Here is a 24432-nt window from a genome sequence, read left to right on the forward strand (position 1 = left end):
ATTTTCTTTTTCTTTTCTTTTTTAGGGCAGATGAGGTGACTTTAAGAAGCCAATTAGGTTATTTTCTTGTTGTCCAGGAAACCTGTCATACTTTGCTTGGAAAAACCGGAGTGTTCGTACATTTTTCACTTGTACTGTATAAAGTAATTTAAAACGAAGCTTTTCCTTTGTTAACAGTACACTTCAAATGGCATTAATAAAGCATTGCTCAAAGTGTTAGAGGCCTCACAATGTTTTTTCATGTTCTGCTATTTAAATAAAAATAAGTATGCATCACAATTTTAAATATTATGAGACTAAAAATTGCTAACAGAACACACAAATCCTTTACAGGCCTATACATAATGAGAAATCCCCATAGACTCCATATATACTGTCAGTATTTGCTGGTGAACAATGTAACAGTACAGTTTGGAAACATTCTTCAAGAAAGTAGTGAACACTTTCAGACATGAGATCCCTATTAGAGCTGATGTGTATCTTTCTTCACTGCCGACCACCTATAGGTTGAGAAAGATGCTTTGAGCTGTATATCCTTCACTTATTCGCTCACACACACACCTGCATGTTGTGTTGTTGTGCCTATGAGTGGTGGCTGAGTCTTAATAAAGCCTAATCCCCGCCGTGCATCCTCTCTCTGTACCTCAACTCCTGCTGCTCGTCTGTCTCAAGAGTGCTGTAATTTACTGTCACAGAACTCCTCAAACCGGCCACCACACCGTGCACTGAGGGGGACAGGAGACTAGGTAATACAGATCACCGTCAAAAAGAAAGAAAAAAAAAACATTTCCACTTCTCCTTCTGGAAAAAAAAATCGAATAAAGTCTTTAAAAAAAAGGAGAAACTGTTTTTCTCAGACTCAAACACACACAGCAGTTCGCCCAGCTTTGTTTAGGTTTCTGAGAAGAGAAAAAGGAAGGGGGGAAAAATTGCTAGGTGGTTGTCAACAGTTGAAGCTACAGCCGCACCTGGCATCGTGCTACTGGTCTTTGATCACTTGTCGAGTGAAATTCTGCCACTGGATTAAAGTGAAGGAGGGGGCAACCAAGGGTGGGAGGACTAGAAAGAGTGACAAAGGAGAAAAATACAGAGAGGACGACTTGTCTGAAACGTAGCCCTGTGTGTTTTGTGCCTTTAATGTTGCATGCAGTACCCTGTTGGCTTTAATTAAAATCAGCGTGAATTGTTGAATTTGTCCAAAGCCCCCCCCCAACTCTATTCACACCCTAACATACCACACGAGCTTTGTTTTTTGGATTTGCATGCAAAGTAAAGAATGTCACCAACAAAAAGACACATTTGTGATTAGCAATCTTATCCTCAGTGATATATTGGACAAATCAACACAACCCAACACTAATCCAGGGTAGCTAGTGTTTCAAAAAACTAACTGAGGCAGGTTAAAGATTCAGCAGTGTCTGCTGTTTTGTGCAGACGATGCTCTCAGCTGTGCTTTATTCCCATATGGAAAAGATATATATAAATCTTATAAAGTTTGTATCTGTCTTGTGTGAAACTTGTATGAAAAGCATACAAGAGTGAAAACAGATATAAGATCCCTTGATAAATTATATAATGAAACTTGAATGTTTTGGATACTTACTAAAACAATATATGAAAGTATTGAGAAAGTTTTTACTATTTCTTTTCCATATGGGTTATTAAGAGTAATATTTATTTATCAGCACTTAACTGATTTTTTTCCTTTTTTTTAAATCTACCCTTTAGTGTTTGCTGCTTTTCCTTAAATAAAGCTGCAGATGCCTTTGCTGCGACCCCACTGTGTGGTGCGACAGGTGCCGATCGCACACTGTAGCCCTGCTGTGCAAATGTAAAGCAGCAATTAAGTCTCTCTTAGAAATGCCAGGACGTCCAAGCTAAACTGTGAGCGATACCAAGTTAACACCTTGCGTGGGAGTCCTGGCAGAGCACCATTACTTTGAATGGTGGGAGCGACCTTCATCGAAGCACTAGGAATTCCCTCCACTTGACAGCTGGCTCTCACGTACGCCCTACACTGAGCATGTGCTAATGCTGTCAGAGATGTTTGGGAAGAGAACTGCTGGCATGCTAATCTGCGCTATGTTTGCCACAAGGCTGAGCTGAACTGAGCAGTCCGTGGCAAATAAAGCGAGGTGCTGACAGTAGTGCTACCAGTTGTTCAGGCTTCACCACTGGGGTGGTACTGGGAGATAAAAGGGAGCTGTGATTTCCCAGGTTACCATGGATGGTCACAACAACTGGGTGAGTCTAATAGCAGGGGCGGTAGCCGCAGCAGCTGCTTTATGAGTGATATCACCATGGGGGTCCACCAGCATGGAGCATGCAAGCTACACTAATTCAGTCATATACCCACATGTGCTGCGTGTCATATAATGAGGGTTTGTGTGAGATACAGACGTCATCATTGTCTGCAGAGCACATTAATAAAGTTAGCTCACACTTCAGCTGTCACGGTGATGAATCTGTTTCTGTGACAGTTTACTTTAATCTCCAAACCACCGATGTGTACGTTACTGAAGGTTTGCCCTGCGTTACACAGAATTGACAGTATTCATTCAATCAAACCTGGGAGTTCATGTTAGTTGCATGTGGCAACCAAAAATAATTTTTATTCATTTATTATTTCTCTGTTTAGTTTAATTTTATTTTAGTAAATAAAATCTGCAGAGGTTAAATCTACAGACAATTTGATGAGTTTGTGCTTAAAATAAATATGTATGTTCTCATAAATTCCTTTTAACTTGGTATTGTCTTAGAGACCATTCAAAAACTTAAAAATATGAGTTTGAAATCTTAGAAACAGTTAAGATTAAGTTAGTTATTATTAATGTCTGGTTCTCTTCCACAGCGTGTCTGTGTCTTTCTCCTTTCAGCCCCAACCAAGCAGCAGACCAGCAGATGGCCACTCCTCCCTGAGCCTGGCTCTGCTGGAGATTTCTTCCTGTTAAAAGGGACTTTTTTCCTTCCCACAGTCACCAAAGTGCGTGCACATAGACGGTGATATGATTGTTGGTTTTTTTTTTCTGTTTTCTCAGTGTCATTTCTTTAACTTACAATATAAAGTGCCTTAAGGCAACTGTTGTTGTTATTTGGCACGAGAAAATTATTTTATCATTTTATAATAATATGAAATTGAATTGAACTGAATAAGATCATTTTGTCAAATTCTGATTATCTAACCAGTGGCAGCAGATGGCTGACCTCCCTAACCATGGTTTCCTGGACGTTCTTCCTCCCCACTTTCCCTTGTATATAGGGGATTGTCTTTAGCTTACAGCAGTATAAGATGAATAATTAAATAATAAATTCACAAGTAAAACTAACTTATTCAAATATTTAACATATAATCAAATAATTTTAACTCCCAACTTACTTTATTTTTTTAGTTTAAAAGTTTAAAAAAACAAACAGACATACTGGAAAGTAGCTCTGTGTCTTTAACACATGTTAAAGTAAATCATGGTTATTTATTTTCATAACAATACAAATAATTTTAAAATACACTTTTTTTTAGTTGAAAGAAATCCAGCTCAACTGGGAAAATGAACGAACATGCGAACACGCATATTTGTGGTGTATTCCTGCATGCTGGCTTCATAAACCGATGGTATTAACATGTCGTCTTTGTTAGACACAGGGCATGCTTTAACTGGCTTTAACTGAGTTAACAGGATTAATCAAAGTACTTTTAAAATAATTTAAAATAAAACATTTAAGTTACATTAAATTTGTAAATACAAAATGAATTTTACCTAAATATAATATATGAAGTATTTTTTATTTTTTTTTGATAAGCTTACACAGCAGTAGGTTTAAGACCAACACCACTCCTTCTTGGTGTGCTATCTGATTAAATCTTCCAGCAAAACTATTAAACTCATTTGCACAAAAAACCCCTAATTATAATTTTTTGAAAGAAATGAAATTTAAATGCAAAAATATAATGTACCAAACATTTACTTCAGATTCTTGGTACATAAACAATGAAAATACATTTGGCACCAGCAGATGGCAGCAGCTCAGCACCAGCATGGAGCATCAGTGACCTCCTCATCTTACTGCAAACAGGCTGTGAGAACATTGCTTCTACACTCATCCCACTCAGAAGAGCACAGCTCTCACCACTGTTTCACTTCTGCTGACCAAGTGATTTCAAGAACAAGAGATCATCTGCAATATTTTTATCACCTGAGTATGCAGTATGTTAAAAATGTTCTTTGTCCCCAAGGTGAGAAGTTATAATATTTTATCTCAACTGAAATGCATATTTATTGAAGTAGAAAAAAAAAAGCAAATCACCAAATATGTAGATTCAAGAAACTAAAGAGAGTGATTTTACTTTTATTTCACAGGTGCAGCTAGATACAGTAGAAGTGATCAAAGGTCTGCAGGTGAAAAATAACACAGGATGTTGTGCTTCTCTGTGTGGGCCATAAAATACTGTAAACAGAGACATTACAATTAGAATTACAAAGGACATCTGAAATCTAGAGTTCGGTCACAAGCTCTAAGTTTTTGAAACCAACTAATTCATCTTTTGTTTTTTTGCTTGAATTCTTCTTGGGCATGCTGGAGATCACAGCTCATGCTGGGCGTAGTCTGGATATAAAGAAAAATTTTGCTTTTTTCTAAAAAGAAAACCAAACAAACAAAAACCACACCAGGCATTTTGACTTATCATATCAGTGATGCATCACTGATGTACTAAGTAAAACCTGAGAGGACCAGTAAGCCACTACAGTCTGAGGAAGAATTCACCAAAGCACCAGGCAGCAGCACAGTGACGAGATTTCTTCTTTCAAACTTCCTGGTTGGTTAGGGTTTTTCTGTGTAAACTTAACTTGTCTTCTTTGGCCTGCTTGCATTTCCCGAGTGCTCCCACATTACAAATACATGCATGTGATTCAAAAGCTGACTATAAGTCTGTCCATGAACTGATTCCCTGGCTCCAGAATGATTTGTGGTATTTTCTAGAGAACATGGAGACAACTTCTCCCATTTTTTGTACTGTAATTTGAGATGTATTTATGAAAATATAAAGCAAAATGTCTCTTCAAAATTCCTGATACAGGATACAAATACAGAAAACCAAAAACTCCAATTCTTTTAGAATTTTCTCACAAATTTGTTTATAACTGTGTGAAACAAACTAACAAACACATAAATCAAACTAGGTACATAACCTCTTTAGTTGAGGTAATTCTATCTCTATTTTCCCTGATAAATTCCTACTGGGACCTAAAGTATGTTTGCTACTGTTTAGTCAGTTTAGAGTGTCTCACACAAGAGGCGAATACAACAGGCTTCAGAAGCAAGATGATTTATTTTAGCTATAAAGTGCATTTCAGGATCTTTATTTAACCATCCTAAGTTTAACTGTGGTTAACTATAGATCGACCAGATATTAAATCCTGCGCTGCGAGTTAAGAAGGACCAGAGGTTGTGAAGTAAACAGCAAACCAGCCTAGACAAGACCCACCTACTTACTTACTGTTTCTGTGCCCATGGGAATGTACTTTGAGGACAGGTGCAAATTCTTGCGTGCTGTTCATATCTATGTTTTTGTTCACGTGTGTGTACATGCACGCATGCATATCTAGTCAAGTGGGGGTGTGGCGACCTCTACAAGCCCTCTCCATCTCGCTGTGGTTCCATGGGAACCTGTGTGCAGTTAATCCCCCTTTTGGTTGGAGAGGGCTTCTCCAAACAAATCATCCAGCTCTAAGACCCGCTGCTCGTCAAGTGGGCTCCTGGCTCTCTTTGCCAAGCCTCACCAAAAAAACTCTTTTTTCATATGCTACACATAAAACAGCTACCTACCGTGAGGCAAATCCCCTCGTCTCTGTCTCTTTTCTTCTAAGAGCAAAGGAAGGAGGAAGGAATGGGGTGTGGATAAGCCAGACCAGCAGGAGACTGTCAAGTTGAAGAACTAAGATGACCTGTTTTGGAAATGGGAGTGAGTCTGAATAATGGCTGCTGGTAAAGGGGTCATTGTTTGATAGCAAGTTCGAAGAAATTGAGGATAAAGGTATAGACCTCAGCACTTTGATGTACTTTCCTTTATTATACATAACTGTACTGTGTAATGAACTCTGTGTCAAAGTATTTGTCTGGACTGGACTCATTTTCTTTACTGTGTGTTTTTTTTTAATATCTGCACAGTCTGAGAGGAAGGAGTGTATCACTCTAGTAAATCCGCTGATTCTCACAAAGATAAGCAGTAAACCCATCATCGTTTATGTATGGTCAGTTACGTATACTAATATACCCATTCGACAGTATCATTTGGTCTGTGATTTTAGTCCATTGTGGTTGGTTAACATGATGATGTATCGTGCGGCATTCAAATTTTAGGTAAATGTTATTGTTATGAAATGAAAATATGCTTCAAAAAGCATTGTATCATATTACGTTTTAGATTTGGATTAATAAGTTGTTACTAGGCAACACGACCATATACAATACAATACATATCATCACCATCATCACCTCTGATACAGGTTGGACCCTTCACAGTCCTAAAATATACCTGTGTGCCAATTTTATTTGCTCAGCTCCTCATCTTACCTCCACCAAAGAGCTCATGTGCTTGGTTCTGATTGTAGGAGGAGTTTATGGGCAAACAAAGACATTTTATAAATGATATTAGACCATCGCCCGTTTCAAAGAAACATGAATATAGTTACTCTTAATAATACAAACTGTTTACTGATTTAAATTGGATTTAATCTGAACCAATTAAATTTTCAGTGGACAACCTACATGTTGCTGTGCCTGTGCTTATTTTTATCAGCTAATACCACTTAGGTTGGTTAGCAAGTTACATATCAGCTGTAGTTAGCACTAATTACATTACTATTTACTAAATAATGTATTATGAAAATATGAGAATTTCACCACATTAACTGAAATACTTCTTGGATGGTTTGTACGAGCAATAATCTCAGTAACATATTCCATGAAAAAGGGTCCAACAGTGGAAAGACGTCTACTTCAATGGCATGAAGCAGAATTGTGTCAAGCTGGTTGGTTTCCAGGTAGCTCACCAGGTAGATTACAAAACTCACCTCCACTGTTATGAAGAGGCAAACTATGCAGGTCAAATTTACCATTTGTACCATTCTCTAAATATCCATTTAATTCCATAAAGTTTAACATTTAAATGTTGCATTCTGTGAGAACTGCTTTTGTAAATAAATTCCTGTTTTCTTATTTTTTTCTTCTGTATTGTCTTGCAGTCCTGATCAGATTGCATAAAATAATTCGATTATTTATTACTGACTCTTTGATTTGTGTAACCATCCACTTAAGAGTCTGGAATAGGGATTTTAATTCCACAGATTTATCAAAACCAAAACATATGGTAATATTGTATGAATCTGGATGTGCACTGGCAGACTCTTCGGGCTTCTGGTTTTACCTCTTCATTTATTGGGCTGCTCGTTATTGTTCAGCAATGCAAATATATTTTTAAAAGGTACTTATTCTACATATTCTTGTGGCACTCCTTTAAGACAAGCAGGGCAAGCAGTGCTTGTGTTGTGAAGTCTAAAAATAGCCATAAATTAAAATGTACCAAAGTAAATCTGTGTAATGGTATACATGTCTGTAAAGCCACCAACAGTTCCTAAAACATGGAAACACACCACCTTTGAAATATAAAATCTGCAGTAGGCTGAGATAACAGTCCATCCCAGTTTAGCTGACTCCTGCACCACAGCGTAAACACCAATGCTGAAACGGTCCTTTAGGCATCTGTTGCATTCTGTGCCATCTCATGCTAGCTCCAAAATCATATAGTGGGAAGTTGCCTAGAAATATTCAACATTATAAGCCCTAGCAGAAAAGGTTCCTGATCCTTCAAATACTGCGACATGATCAGGGACTTTCTTGGGGTAAAACAATGTCCCTAGAACTTCATTTGGACCTCTGGTTGAAACAGGAAGACAATTTGAATTCTTCAAAAGCTTCTTGGTCCCTGCAGGGACTTCCCATGGGGGGAGTTGCTTCAGTGGCAACACATCGCCTCATGTTTTAGATTCTGAAGTTATGACTGTCAGCACCGAGGACAACACAGAGTGTGCACGCTTGATGCATGCTGCTACTCTATACAGTGCAAAAGCTTTGATGGGCCTTGAATACACACAATTGTAGTCCTTGAAACCCAGTCTTTTTCAAAGCCTGCAGCACAGAGGTTACTGCCTGCCCTGACTGCTTAATGGTAACAGGCTAAAGCTGCTGGTATCTGTGCTATTTATATGTGCAAGTAGGAGTCACGTCTGCAAGTGTAATCTGTCTATACTTAACAAACCGCATTCACACATTTTTGTATTTATTTATTTTAAAGTATTTAAAGATGAGATCCCTTTGTAGAGACGATGCTCTGTAAAGGAAAAGAAAGCTCAAAAAAGCTTTATTAGTTCTTTTAAAGAAGGCTTAAAACGGTCTTTGATGTTACATATTAACATTAAAGGATGGTTTATATTTAAAAGTTAATGCACCACAAAGCTGATATTATATTTTATTTTATTTTTACCATTTAATTTTTTCTTGATTCTTTTTCAAGCCTGTTTGTTAGGATTGAGGGACAGTTATATTGGTAGTTATCAAGCATCCACAAGACTGAAAAATGAAGCCAACATGGAAGTGTCAAAACTGCAGTTCATCTCATAGCAGGCTGCAAAAATGTACAAATACTGTAGTCGTCATATTAACGATGGTGGCAGTGGTGATGCTAAAAGTACTGTTGTAGCAAACGTATAGAGAAAGGTGTTATTCTACTACATAACACACATACACAAACACCCAAGAAGCTGAGCACAGTATGAGAACTAACTCTAATATGAACCTGTTTAGATTTACTTGTTAAATGTTTTGTTGTCATTGTGTAAAAAAGCCGAATGCCATGAAGCCTGTCAGAATCTTACTGAATATTTTAACACAGTCTTTGTTGTAAACATGTCTTTATTTATTAACTAAGTCTTTGTTTATTTCACACGCAGTAAGACATTCTGAATGCAGTAAGAAAAACAAACCTGTAACCTAAGACTGGTTGGTACGCTGTCTTAAATATCCTGATCATATCAGCCTATCCGTTCCTTTTATTGTTAGTTACTTCCGCTCAGTAATCAACAGGAGCCATAAGCCAATCAGAATGCAGCCTCAGTCTCGCTCGAACTTGTTAATTAAGGGATTCAATCTAACAGATAGATGCTACACACTGCAAGTTTAGTGCTCATTGAGCCCAGAAATCCCACTTTTAGACAGAGTTGACCTAATGCTGGTTGTATTGATGCATTGGACCATTTAACAAAGCAAACCGTGACTGTGGAAGGCAGAGCTGTATCAGAAGCACTAACGTCCAGAATCACATGTTAAAGTGACCGGTTCAGTCCAGCAGAGGGAAGTGTTGACTGTCTAACGACTGATGTCTGAGGTCTCGGTTATAATTGTGTGCATTCAGGTGTTTTATCTGTTGTTTTTGTTATCGCTATCCACAGGTTTTAGATTATACTTTATGTTCTTTATATTCCTGTTGTTCCCTAAATACATATACTTATAGAAGAAAGTGCACAGCTAATGGACATAAAATATTTAATCCACAATAATAATAACTGTGACAAAGTGGGTGAGAAGACCATTTGTCTATATTCTTAGTTAACATTCTTGTTTTGATTTAACCATATTTCACATGTAATCTGCAATAGGCAAACATCTACTATCCCGGGTTTGTTTATGTTTTGCACTTTTACAGGATTATATAATATAACATCTTGGTTTAAATCAATCCCTACAAGTTTGTTAAGTTAACATGTTCTTTATTTCAACTGTTAATTTGTATTGTTTAGAACTTACCTTACCTACCTGTAGGAGGAAAAGTAGTTTTACTTCCTGCTTTATACCTTCTGGGTTCATTTGAGGTCACAGGAAGAGACCAAGTGCAGAAGGGGAAGAACTCTTATAATTTAATAAAGTTGATTTTAGAGGGTTTATGAAGAAATAGATTTATTGTTGTAATATGTATTGATTACACCACAGAGTTCATGTTGCCAGTAAAGAGGAGTAGTAGAGGTTTGAATATAATCATGTTCATCTTACCTACCTACTGAATGGAATAGTCCAGAGGAGAAATTGTTTGGTTAAGTGGACTATTTAAGCAGAAGAACTCAGGTGTTTCAAGAAAAGGTTCAGGTCAGTGTAGCTGTCTGCAGTTTGACCTTAATTTCCATTGATTTAAGTTCAGTTATGTTTATTTGAACTGAGTTAATTATAGAGTTGAGTTTCTTATTTGTTTCTTTGTAAATATTGTTTGGGTCACAAAATGGTGAATAAATCACTTGCTACACTGGACAGCATCAGTCTCCTGCACTTCTTTGACCACTTAAGTCGAGTCCTACCACAATAACTAAAATAATACTGTAGTATGTAGTGATGAAATAAAATCTATAGATGAAGTACTTTGGTTTGAAACCATGCACAGTTATTATTTTTTTAAATACATATTAGAAAATAAAATATTTCGCTTCAAAACGAGTCTTACAAAACTAATAACTAGTGCTTAATGTTAATAATAATACATATTTTAACATAATAACATAATATTATATTATCTGTAACTCTGCGTTTTACTAGGCCTGTTTGCCTTAGCTGTTAACTTAGTGCTCCACTCTCTTATGTTAAAAAAGTGGGCATTATAACTTCACTGTGGACACAGTTTATGGAAAATATTGGCTACATATTCAGTGATCAACACTGTTTTAGACAATGCTGAGCTTAAGCAGTTAAAACAAGACCCATCTGCAGGCTATTAAGTTAGTGTGCTATTATTAATAAAAACATTTATCTGTGATCTGCCAATATTATTGAAATAATTGCACTGAATAAGACAAATCACACAAAAGCAGCGCTGTCTTTGCCGGTGCTTTAATTTGCAGATTTTGTAACATCGATAGTACAAAGAAAATTCAGAAAAAGAATCAACAATTCTTTTCATAAAGCTGCTTGTGAATGCATTTGATGAATTGCAAAGATATGTTTTTACATAAAAGACAAAGCAAAATTAAAAAGCAAAGAAATAACATCAAAGGTTAATGAAAAATCAGATTTCGGTATCATCATTCAGTCTTTTAGCATAAATCTTTCCTGGCTCTACAACAAGCATCTAATAGCTGTTGGCGAAGGCCTCCGTCAAAAAGGGACTAGAAGTTATCGGCACGTAATCTCGACAAAGCCTACCACCGAGATTGGGCGCACACTCCACTTCGTATGAAAAGAAGAAGGTGCCGTGCTTAAACATGCAGCTTTCGGTCACGTTTCCGCTACGCAGGTCAATCGAACACTTGCCAAGCAGATCACTGTTCCAGTATGTGTCTTCATCATAAACCATAAAACTTAGTTTATTTTTACCGTTGAGCTTGATGGGTCCAAACTCAAATACCTCTGACCATTTGGGATTATCATTGTTCCGTATAATGGCAGTGCGCTTTACCTGTTTACCATATTTAACCATCACTGAACCATCTGTCTTAGTACAGCAGTCACCATACAGGCCCTTTGCATAAAGTTTGAATACCTTCAATGTTGCGAGGCCTTTCCCAGCAGGGCAGCAGTTTGCTTTGACATTCTGGTTACTGTTGCAGACGCAAGCACAAGGATCTCTTTTGTTCACTCTGTGGCCAATCTTACAAGTTTCTGAGCAGTTTTTCAGCAGAGCATTTCTCTTAATGTACTTCTCCACCTCCAACTTCAATCCAGCAATGGCAGAATGATTAGCTGGCAGTATGGTGTGCAGTGGCTTTAAGTTGTATTGGACAACATCTGGTGTAGTTTTTAGTGAGTTGAGCCATTTCTTATAAACAGAAGCATCTGACTGCGCTTGAAAGAGTACATCAGCTCCATCGATGTTTCCACCAGTGACCTCTGTGAACCGCTCGTGAAATTTACCACTAAAGCTGGGCACGGACAGCTTTTTCTTTATCGAGTTACAGTACTGCATCATTGACTTAATGCTACTAGAATGAGCAAAGCATCTCGAAGCCTCGACCAACAAGCAATCATTGATTACTGTTGCTGACAGGCCGTTCATGGTCGCTTCGCATGTCCTGACAGCAGTGATGGCCTTCATGTCTCCTCCGAGAAGAACTTGTGTTATGTAATGCGTGCCATAGGTATCGATCAAAATGCGATACGAGTCCTCTGTTTTTTGTGAATAAGCAGGAAGGGAGTTCACAGCTGATTCAAATTCATGAGTCAGTGGAGGTTTTGCTGCCAGTCTGTAGCTGTAAAAGACATGGATCAAAAACAGTGGTTATAACTTCTTAATTCAAATCTCAATCAAAGAAAAAGTTAATTCATTGTCCTTTTTTTAACCAATTTGCTTTTTAACTGCTTTAGCTATAGGTTAAAAAAAAATGGAAAAATTCAAGCTAACCAACATACACATTTGGTAAAGCGCAAACCACACTCACCGGTAAACATTACAAGAGAGAGAATGACAGAAGAAGGTGTAACGGTCTTTCTTTGCCTTTTGCATGGCAAAGGTGCATTCTTTTGACCGGGAACCTCCATAAATTGGCTGAAAAGGCAGAGTGGCGTCTACAGAGAAATTAAGGCCGCTTTCCCAGTCATTGGAGACAGCTGACACAGAATCGTTGGCAAACTTTTCAACGGAGTCGTAGACTATGCTGTAGACCTTCAAGTCACACCTGGGGATGATTCTCCAGTCCACCACAGCAACAGGCACCTTCTGCTTTTCTTTTTTCATGAAGGGGTTTCTCTGCAGCTTACAAGAGCCATTCCCAGTCTTCCACGTTTCAGTGTCGATGACGGAGGCTCCTTTCCTCTCCATTTTGACAATGTCAAAACCTTCTCCACCCAGATTGTAGCCGGGAATGAAATGAGCCTTTTTACACTCCTCTGGTGTACCAATGAAGCTCACGCTGGAAGGAAGGCACGGAGGACTCCAAGCCCAGCACAGGAGCAGGAAGTGCCACAGCATAAACATCTGTGTAGATGAAATAAAAAAATAAAATGGTTAAACAAAGCAATCTTTAAATTGACACTTTCAGCCCAGTGCAATCGTTTCATAATGACTATGAAGAAGACCTTACCTTGACTGTGAACAGCAAACTGTGATCGTGCTGTCAAAGTCCGACTGACTGTATACTGTAACATTAATATGCAGGAGGTGGAGTCGATAATGTCTCATCTAATTATCAGCATTCACACATTATGTGCACTTCACTATGTTCAAAAAGTCTCACAGAGACTTCTTTAAATCAGATTTTTTTGTTTTTTGTTTCACATGAAGAATTTTCTGAAATTCAATCTGAACAAAAACAAAAAGAAAATGTTTACTTGTCAGACTGAGTCCCAAATAAATGGATTCATTTAGAAAATAAATACGAAGGCAAAACAGAAGCAAAATGCATCTTTCAAGACATCTTTTGTTTTAAGGTTTGCTTTAACTTTACTTTCATATGTCCTGTATCCCAACCCAAAATGAACAAATGTGAAGTCCAGAGAAGTATTTGATAATAAAAAATGTGAAGAGTATTGATTGTGGGCGTACAGAATAAAATAAATTGTATTTCTGGAACTTCTCGCTACTGGATTCCGCATTTTTAAAGGAGTTGGTCGTATAGAAACAACTAAACACAAGAACCTAAAAATGTGAGAGTGAAAAGTTGAAAACGGGCTGAGTTAACACCACTATGGCTCGCCTCGCCCTTACACGTACTGTCGGATTATGATATTATTTTATGCCATGTTAGACCCCTAATTAAAGATTGTGAATTATTATGTCGTTTTAGTTTGCATTATGCTCCTGAATTAGAAGAAGGTGATAACTATTACATTTGGTAAACTGATTTGCATTATATTAGACTGTTGATTTATTGTGAATGAATGATATTGTTTTGTGATGCATTATACTGCTGAGTTATAAGAAAATATTGTTCACAGAAAGTCATCGTCTCATTTGTCTGATTAGAAGAGAACAGAGCATTCTGCCCCATCAGCAGGAGCAGATAAACAGGGAGCCAAGGTCGTAGCTTAGGCGCTGTGTGAGAGAAAGGATGTGAATGTTTAGGCTTTTATGATTAGGTGGGGGCCACTAGAGGCTATAAGAGTTTGATCAAGGCTCCACCATTTTGAGATCTGATGCTGTCTGTTGTATGGTGTCCATCTCCCACGCGTGTGTTCATTAAATCATCGTTTGACTTGACCCGGCCGGACCAGTGTGGTTATTTTGGTTTTCCTCCTGTATCCATTCCCAATATTTGAATCCGTAACAGTTTTGGGGGCTCGTCCTGTGGTATTGGGATGGAAGTTTTGGAGGCTTGGACGGTCCGAGGTGGTCAGACGGGCAGACATTATCCGGCAATCGAACTGAGTGGACAGGCGCCTTTATAAAAGAGGTAGGCACAGGCCTGTTGATTTTATCCGAAGTGTGCTGAATTGGACGATAAAATTAAATGTCTATTCAGTAAAAGTTGCCGGTGAGTGTCTGTTTTGATTTTGATGAAAAATCTCATGAGTTTTGAAACTTGAAGTAAGGTTACAAGTAATAATACTGGGTTAGAGTCCCAAGATAAAGTAATAATACTGAGTTAGAGTCTCAGGTAAAGGTAATAATACTGGGTTAGAGTCCCAAGGTAAAGGAAAATAATACTGAGTTAGAGTCTCAGGTAGTTGGATAGGGAATTGGTCATTTTGTGAGTTAGAGTCTCCATTGGTTTAAAGGATTGCATCTGTGTTGGCCATGTTGAGAGTTAGAGGCTCCATTGTCCATAACGTTGCATCTGCGTCGGTCATACTCTTGTTTTAGAGGGTTGACGGCGGTTTAAAAGTATTATAAATTTTGTTAGAACGGTGGTTAGAGTCCACTAAGAGGCGCATAGCCCGGAGGTTACGCTCCCTCCTGGCCGCGGACGCGCGACCTTGACCTGTCGGCGAACAGGGTTAGTTCAGTTGGTCACTGTGGAGCTTGGGGCACTCCAGAATAACTAGGAGTTCGAGTCTCCTTATCTGCGCTTTTTTGGGCACTTTAAATTGAGGTAGGGACTTTAGAGATGAGGCCAGATACAGTTCGAGTCTGATACTGGTTAATTGATTACAAAAAAGTTGGACTTTCTTCGGTTGGACCCGTTATCTTAAATTTGTCAAAATTGTGTAGGCGCTAAAACTTTCAGGCCTGAGAGTGATTGTAAATATAAGACGTCTTTGTAATATAATATAGAGTTGAGTGTGAAACGAGGCTGTGTGTGACGACAGTGCGCTGCAGCGCTGCAAGCTATTTTTAGATAGTGTGTGAACATGCAAATGAGGTGGCTGCTGTGAAGCCCACAGAGGACTTCCTGTTTAGCGTGTTATTGAGTTATATAAATATGATTTGCAAACAATGATACATGCCTGTAATTAAAACGCTGATTTTGCTGATTACAATATTACAAATAAAGTTTTAAATCACTACGGTGAATGTTTAATGTTTGGCTGGGTTTTGATATGGGAGAGACGGCTTCGCAGCTGCTGGGGGTAAGTGACCGGAAACTTGCATGCCCATAAAAGGCAACTGCCTGACTGTGTGAACTATGCACCAAGAGAGAGAGTAAAATCTAGGTAGATGAATTAAATGGATGTTGTAAGAAAAATAGTAAATGAATGTTTTAGTCTCTTAATACAGGTGGATTTCTCTCAACCAGGAGACCTGAGTACAGCAGCAAAAGGATAGATTAACAAAATTGGGACGACACACAGGCCAAGCTCTGGCTCAAAATTTTACAGTTTGACCTCTCACTTTGTCCCCACCCAAAAAAGAAGCTTAAAGGACATCTTCTCCTCCAGTTATCGGTTACCATCACTGGAAATTTTCAGGCAAGTTTTTCACTGAATTGTTTTTGGCACCATGTGTCCCTGAATCTCACAAGCAAGCTCTAATTCCTGGCTGAAGACATGGAATGCTGTTATTTAAGGTGGGAAATCAAAATTTGGGAAACAAAATTAAAAACACATACAATTGGAGAAATGCCTTGCTTGAGAAGAAAAAAAAAAAAAAAAAAAAAAAAAAGTTAAAATAACCCACCTACAAACGCACACACACGCAATGAAGAAACAGCTTACATTCATGAACACGTGAAGATTTTCAAGCAAGGTTAAAGCAGCGAAACTTAACATACACCTGATGTTAAATGATAAAGTCTATCCACTACTAACAAATAAACTCTCTGGGTTGCAGGACAACAACTTAACTTCAAAAAGAAAGACACTGGTAAATCATAAACCAGTGATGAAACAACAAATTTAGTGGTTGAAAGAGTCAAATTGTGACATGTTTTCCTCTGATTGATTAATACAAGTGATTATTGAATGAAATAAAAATTCCTTTTTTGAATTATTAAACATGATCTTAAGAATTTTAACGTGTACCTGTGTTGTCCTGTCAACTTGGTGGGTTAGGAGTTGATTATATAGTGAGAAAAAACAAAAAAAAGGGGGGGAGAAGGCTGACACAGGGCCTGGTCCCTCTCTGAATAACATAGCCAAAACAACATTATTTTCAAACAACATCATTTTCCTGTTCGTCTGTTTTGTTTTGTTTTTGTTTTTTCTCTTTATGCTTAATTACAGGCTGCTTTGTCAGCCCGGAAAGCCGAGGCTGACCTGGACTCCTGCTCTCCCCTCTACCATCTTTGCTCTCCCTTCTACCATCTTTGATGTGACCCTGACCAAATGCTACAGCAGCTGGACTCACAACAACAGCCTGAGAATGTCAACAGTGCTGCAGGAAAGAGATCTCATGCAGCGGAGACGGAGAACGTTAAATCCAAGGCCCGTTTCACTACACGGGGGAGATTTCCAGACAGCTTCAGCTGACAGAGCTGTGACGAGACGCCTATTAAGCCCGGATGAAAGGTGAGGCCGAGCAAAAGAATGCTGACCTTAACAACTCTGCATTAAAACTGTGCAGGACAGTGATGGACCAACACGGATGATCGGGCAGCAAAAAGGGCGTGCCAGAGACACGAGGAGTAACTGAGGTCAGGAGGCACCTCAGATTGGACAAAAGCAGCAGAAGAACATAAGCTGAAGGCACAGGTGTCGGGGCTCGGTCAGGAGCTGACCTCTGAGAAGAGCCGAACAGCAGAGCTGCAGAAGGTCGTGGAGCAAAGCAAGGAAAACATCAATAAACTTCAATCTGACGTGTACGGAAAAGACTCTGAGGTTTCTGCCCTCAGTGAGAGCTCAAGACATCAGAGCAGAAACTGAGCATGGCTCAGGAGGAGCTGGCTGCTAATCGAACCCATCAGTCAGGCTTGGAGTCCCAGATACAGGACTTAAAATCAGGCCGGAGCTTGCTGGAGCAGGAGGTTGTCAAACCTGACGAGAAGCTCCAACACCAGGAGCAAACCCTGAAGGACCTACAGAAGCAAAAAGGGTCAAGTTAAGGAGGAGCTGGACAAGGAGAAGATGCAGGAAACTGGAGAAAAGGACTGCCTCAATTGGGGCCAGAACCAGTATGGAGAGAACTTTGGGCAGCAGCACCAATGGACCCAAACGGACTGAAAAGGAGGAGAGCAGGACCCCAGAGCACGCTTCAGGCCCTGGTTTACCCAGAACACCAGAACAGGAAAGTGATGAACACAAACACACACACAAACACACACATTTACATACACTGACTCAGAAGCAAGAGAAACACACATATGAACACATATGCACTCGTTGATTGACTGAGAAATGACACACACACACACACACACAAATCGAAATGCTGATTCAATTCACTGAGAAGTGATCCACACACACACACATACACACATACATATACATGTTTGTGCAATGAAGAGTGATACACACACGCTGATGCAATGAAGAATGCTTTACTAACAAATGCTATGCTGATACGCAAAATGCTGCACACAAACGTCCAAATACAGAATTTGTTATAACAACAAGAAGCCATTGATTGTTTAATTGGTTAAATGCATTTCATGTCACCCAGAGGGCATTTGTGTAGATTTAGGGGACAGGGTCTAGAGCAGTTTGGTTATGAAAACAATGTCTGTGAGTGATGTCTGTTTATGGCTCAAGGCCTCGACTGAATTGTTTACTGTGCTTCACACAGCCTGATAAGGAGCAGTGGTACAGAGTGAAAATGATGAATTAACGGTGTGAGCCTTATTTCGGAGCGCCACATTTTTGTGATTGAGATTTAATTGAAAGAGGAACACACTGAAAAAAATAAATAAATAAAAGAAAAGAAAAAAGAAAAGGGGGCCAGCCCTTGGATTTATGTAAGCATCCCACGTGTATTTAACACAATTGCCTCAGGCTTTAAAGATTTGTACAAAATTCAACAGGAAATCATAGCTTCCCTGTATTTCCTACATTGTTGGCATGCTGGTGAGTGCTGTTGCTCCACAGTAAGAAGGTCCTGGGTGCAAGTCCACAGTCTGGTTAGTTTGCAGTGGTTTCTCTCTTGGTATTCTGGTTTCCTGCCACAGTGAAAAGTCATGCAGCTGTTAGAGCTAGGTTAATTGATGATTCTAAATTAGCCGTGAATGTAAGTGTAAATGGTTGTTTGTTTCTAGGTGATAGACTGGTGACCGGTTCGGGGTGCACCCTGCCTCGTAACCTATCACTTTAGAGTTATTTCCCAGCCCTCGTGCAATTAGGATAAAGATAGGAGGATGGTAGTTGTTGTAGACCCATTCAATTTTTATGGTAATCAGAATTTAGACTTTGTTGAACCGTAGGCAATATGAAGACAACATGTAGTATTTAAGGGACCAAGTAGAATTTGGATAAAAGTTATTGAATAGTGTTGAAAAAATGACAGAATTGTGAAGGATTAAAATATTCCAGGAGCTCAACTTACTCCATATGAACATGTTTTAATCGTGTAATATGAACTCAAAATGCATAGGTTTACTGAATATGAAAAGGTTGTGTTGATTTAACTCAGTTGTTTAAGTTTCTACCAAAGCAAAACATTTGTGTGCAACTAGTGTCCACTATTGAAACAAATAAGTCCAACATGTTTTTGTCAGTGCAAAAAGAAGTTACGGTACCTGTATGCTTACACAATATTGTCCCGGGACGGAGAAAAACTTTCTGGTGAAGTTTTGGTTGATTTTGGGTTTTGCTTAACACTAGGTTGATTTTATCAGTGAGGTTTGGATTGCTTTCTTTCTCTAAGAGAGAGAAAGATGGTTTTATGCTTGGACATGTTTCCAACGGGCCCCAGTATTTGTTATTATATGAGTATTTTATTGGTTACGTTGTTTTTGCTTTTGTTACAGTGCACTGAAATAAGAACATCTGAGAGGAGTGATCCACCGGTGGTGATATTTTGGTATTTTGTGAGTTCCTGATTTAACAAATCAGCTCTTTAATCCAGGCCTGAGAGATTGAACTTTAAAGCGCTATAAAACATGATTACTAGAAACAGTCGCAAAGTATTTTTCTCCATGATTATAATGGGCTCTGGAGAAATTCACTTATATGGGACATAGATCACATGAGAAGTCCTGAACCTAAAAGGATTGCAGCGAGACAATCCAGTCCAAAAAACAAGGAACTGTTTTCCTTTAAAATGATGACGTCATCTTGCTGGTGATGGAGGCTTGATTAGGTTGCGCGTGAGACTCCATTATCAGCAATATCTGGTATGAATGTGTGTGAATGTATGCATGTGACTGGACTGTGATGGGCTGACGACTAAATGTTTAAACTGACTTGACACTGAGACAAAAACGATACCGACTTTAGGATTAGTAAATGTCTACAAACAATTCACCCAGCTTGTAAAAGAAGGGTGGATGTTTTGTCTCGCTTTGTTTTGTTTTTGCAGGAGTAGGAGGACAGAGACTAGGGGGGGAGGCTGTAGCTTCACATGAGTGTGAACTGCAGACTTAACCCTTTGGTTGCTAATTTTGAGCTACTGATGTTTCAATCAAGAAAATTGTGTTTTATTAGCTGTGTTTCGATTAATGCAGCACATTATATTGTTGGGAATGTTAAATGCTAAAGTGAAGAGAAGCTTTGATTTCACTCAAGACTGAACATGTTATTATTAACCATAGCAGGCCACTGTAAAAAGTTAATCAATTTTGATAGAAAAAGCAAGAAAAAACTCTATTGATACCTACACAGCAAATCCAGCATGTCCAAATTAACACTGTCAGATTTGATTTCAACACTTTTAAAGTGTCTATATGGGTCCACACCAGAGAGTGTTAATTTGACTCTTTTTGGAGAGTTGGTACGTTAACTCTGATTTAGTGTTAAACACCAAATCTCTCTGGAGTTGATAATTTGACACTTGGTGTTAAGAGGTTATATATTAACTCTCAAAGAGTATTTTAGTTTAGCTACGTAAGAGTTATCTTCTAATTAATTCTAAAAAGCGGGAATTTTACTGTTCTGAACTTCTAGAAATTTCTTTTGGAAATAAACATTTACTAAAAAGACGCAATGGTTTTTGAAAAACATTTATTCTGAACTGTGCACCACAATTTCAAAACATTTTCTGAAAGATGTAACAGTGTACATGTTCTCACTTTCATTAGAATTTCGTTTATCAAAAGGTCTGACATAGGTGAGCTGGTAAATGCAGATAACAGCATTCTCATCACTTATTTCAATAAATACAAAATACAATATGCATGTCCTTCATTCATCACTTTGTGGAACTTCAACGCACTTCTGCTCTCCCCCATATTCCATCTTCACAAGCATATCCTATGTGGAGATTGAATAAAAATTAGTTGACACTAATTAATGGCACAAATCAATTACAGCACAGTAAAAAAAAATAAATAAATAATAAAATAAAAGGAATCCTCTTTGAGACATTACTTGTGTAAAGTATTTTCCCAAAAGACAAGGACACAGACAACAGGTAATACTGAACTAAATGTAAAACCTAAACCTTTTTCATTTTTACCTAAAACCGTGTGCACAAAACTCTGGAGGGATCTAAATGCTAACGTAGAGCCCAGTCAGGACATCTGCTACTGCTGTTTGCTCGTTTTTTATGGGAGATCGTTTTCAGGCTTCAAGTAGCACCATTATATCAACATTTCACATTCTAAACATTGTTTTAAGTGTATTTGACCAAGAAATTTGACTTAAAATTCACGTGCAAGCTTTTTTCAAGGCTGTGGTATTTGCCCGCAAACAATACCTTTCAGCTAGCTAAAACAGAATATTATGCTATCAGCGAGCAACATGGCTAATGCCTTTCACACAGCTTTGTCTCAACTCCAAAGAGCCACAGAAGTAAAAGCTAATAACAATAATTGAAACAATCTTTGAAAACATGACTTACCAAGCATGGCAAACAACTCAAATATGTAGAGCAAAATGTTTTGAAACGGCTTCACTTCAGCTTCGATTGGAGCCGTGCTGGGGGCGGAGTCTGTGAATTTACTCTATTGGTGTCATAGCCCCTGTAGGAGTTCAGAGTTAAGAGGTCAAGAGTTAATGTTTCCATTGTAACACCTCCAGATTTGAAATAGAAACACTCATTTTTAACACTCGATTTTAACAACTATCATTTTACACCTCAGAGTTACATTAAAAGAATGTGACTCTACTTAGAGTAAAATTAACTCTAAGACTACTAACACCAAAACATTTAACACTTTTGAATTTGCTGTGTATGAATAACAGGGGAATGATAGACTTGTCACATTCAAAATAGAGATATGTAATGACAAACCTTGGTCCACGTCATTTAGGTTCTCGATTGAAATAGTCAATAATTTAGAAAAGTAAGATAGAACCGACAGGGGCATGTGGTGCTGCACAAGAATAAGAGCAAAATAAAGAAAAATTAAAATGTACCATTACACTCAGAGGATCAATATGAAATTCAATATATGCTAATTTTGTATGAAGTACGTGACTGATAACTGTTCTGTCCTGAGCTTTTGTGTTTACAGCGCCCACTTGACCACACCAACAGTTTCTCGCCACCAAAAGCGGGTACTTGCAAAGAATAGGGAGGAATATCATCAGAAGTGGGAAAGGTAAGCCCCGATGGGGGTGATAATGTAACACACCCAAAGAAAGATTTTAGGTCTGACCAACCGTCTCAGTCGTGGGCAAAACGATGACAGTCAATAAAATTCTAAAAGATAATTTAGTGACAAAAATATCAAGAGATAAAAGATAAAACAGTCCAGTGTCCCATTCAGGAATCAAATAAAAACACACAGTCCCAAGGCTAGAGTCAGCTATGCCACACGGCTAGTTGCACTCCACATGTTGCCTTGAACAGGGGTAGAAGTTGTCCTTGGAGACCCACTACCCTGAAAGCATATAGCCAGTGATCACTGAAACCTGTGTAACTATGCTGTCTTTAGGCTGTGGCATATAATAGGCCCTGGCCTGCACAGAGAGACAAAATGACACCTTCAGTATAAAATTCATAGCGCAAAACCCATGCATCCCAAACATATCAGATTATCACATTACATACATGCACAGAGAGACAAAATGACACAGCAGTGTTTGTAGTGTGAGCTATAAGTAGACCAGTGTATCAGTGCAATCAAGTACACCTGCCTGTAATTAGTCAAACCGAATTCCAGCCATTGGCTAACCAAAAATGTGACACACACACAAAAAACCACTCCCAACCCAGTGCAACTTCACACAATAATATGGAGCTGAATTAACACAGGCACACTAGTCTACCATGTTACAATAACACCATTAATTTCACGTATGGTCAAATTCTTAAAACTTGACCCCAAACATGAAAAATTCTTCAAACATTTAGAGACAGAGTGGAGTTCTAGATAAACATAATGCAGCAAACCACATAAGGATGGAGCATTGGAATCAATAAGATGGTGAAAAAACACGCAGGAAAAATGTTGATCACGTTGATTATGTTTATTCCAGTGCAGGGATTGGCTAATCTGACCAGGAAATGTTATAAATGGATTGTCGGAACAATCAGCGTTAAAATCACCTTTGACAGTCCAGACTAAGATGGCGTTGGACATCTTCAGGGCGGAAAAGGGTTGGTGTGACCAAAGTGTGGTTTGGCTTGTTGTATGTATATTTCATAATGATACAGCTCTGGATGGACCAGTTACCAGGGCATGGAAGGAGGACAGACTCATTAAATGAGGAGAAGGAATTTTCTGGGATTGGAGATCCTGTGGGTGAGTGGTTGACTAAAAGCATGCATAAAAATAAAAGCTATCTTTTGTTATTGATTGGTAATAGATTGATAATTGGCCACATTCACAGTTGTATTGACTTGTTGTGGACGTAGTCTACTTCATGTTTAAGCACTCTAATTAACAGATTGAAAATAGTGACATTAAAGGAAGAATATGCAGCACCACCCTGTCAGATGCCAGTGCCGGTGGGGCTCAGTGATGAATCAGGTGAGCTTCATGGCTGAATTAAAACATAGATGCCCCTGCTGTGGTCAGTAAGGGATAAAAAGGGTGTGTTTTACTGTTATTTTAGCATCAGCATTATTGTTACATCAGAATCAAATAACAAGCATTGCATTGAACATTTATTGAAGCTATTGACATATTAACATTTGTATTACAGTGATTGTTATAACCCCATGTTAATCTTCTACAGGTGTCAAACGTAGTCAACAAGTTCATGTTGAAGTGAAGTTCATATTAATACAGGTTTTGTTTGTAGACGATTGTGAAGACGCAGGCTCTGGGCGGAGCCAGGAGTTGAACAGATCTAACATGACAATTAAATTGATTTCATTCCCTAACACAGAATAACAAGACTGGACCAACGACACTGGATAGGAGAAAGTCTGATACTTTCTAAGATATGAGGTCACTAACCTTTTCTTTCAATTTTCTAGCTTAATTGAATGGACACATGTTAGAATTAGAAATGGCTGCTTTGTCTTTGATGTCTTTTATTAGAATGAGTGGTTTTAATCATTTTTATACATATCTTGCAAATGTGCTTATAATGAGTTGGCACTCGGTCTTTTGAAGGTCATAAGCTTCGTTCGGCGATAGTCCGGGCTGATAAAGTGTAAGAAATGCCTTGAGTGCAGCGGGTTACATGCAAACACGCTTACACACACATACACTAAATTAGGATAAGTCCTTGAGACATTCTGAATATTTTAAACAAATTCTGAATCACCAAAAGATCAGTAGACAGCAACATTAGATTGTTAGAGCTAGGAAGAGAGGTGTTTTGGTTTTCTGTCTCTTACAGAGAAAGGAACAGACACCAGACGAGGTCACAGATATACGAGGATCCTTGGCAGCAGAGACAGATACGGTGACTGCGGAAACATCAACTGGGTTCAAGTGTCATGGCATTTTGGGCTCCAGTTAGTCACCTCAAAAGGATGGATCCCATAAACACAGCAATAACCATGAAGGGGTTGACGGAAATCCAGGAACACCACACCAA

General features: G+C 38.5%; 2 protein-coding genes and 1 long non-coding RNA gene across 4 annotated transcripts in view; all 3 read right to left on the reverse strand.

Moving 5' to 3' along the window:
• LOC146516241 (uncharacterized) overlaps positions 1 to 22890 on the reverse strand; it is a 220187-nt gene extending 197297 nt beyond the window's left edge. The window contains exons 1-2 of one of the 2 annotated variants that reach the window (XR_014874746.1): positions 21335 to 22890; positions 20150 to 20745 (exon numbers count right to left, since the gene is read on the reverse strand). This is a non-coding gene — a long non-coding RNA (uncharacterized LOC146516241). Of the gene's footprint in view, positions 1 to 16333; positions 20746 to 21334 lie in introns of those variants that run through there. The other variant, XR_014874747.1, reaches the window with a different exon arrangement.
• frmpd1a (FERM and PDZ domain containing 1a) overlaps positions 1 to 24432 on the reverse strand; it is a 434267-nt gene that overhangs the window by 309762 nt on the left and 100073 nt on the right. The window lies entirely within an intron of this gene.
• Positions 10913 to 13226, reverse strand: LOC146516244 (perforin-1-like). The gene is made up of 3 exons (XM_085164204.1): positions 13113 to 13226; positions 12471 to 13006; positions 10913 to 12281 (listed from the first exon to the last, which is right to left on the reverse strand). The coding sequence occupies exons 2-3, from the start codon at positions 13004 to 13006 to the stop codon at positions 11165 to 11167; spliced, it is 1653 nt and encodes a 550-aa protein (XP_085020330.1). The 5' UTR covers positions 13113 to 13226; the 3' UTR covers positions 10913 to 11164.

This window comes from Neolamprologus multifasciatus, chromosome 6 (assembly GCF_963576455.1).
Source record: "Neolamprologus multifasciatus chromosome 6, fNeoMul1.2, whole genome shotgun sequence".
Taxonomy (NCBI): Eukaryota; Metazoa; Chordata; class Actinopteri; order Cichliformes; family Cichlidae; genus Neolamprologus; species Neolamprologus multifasciatus.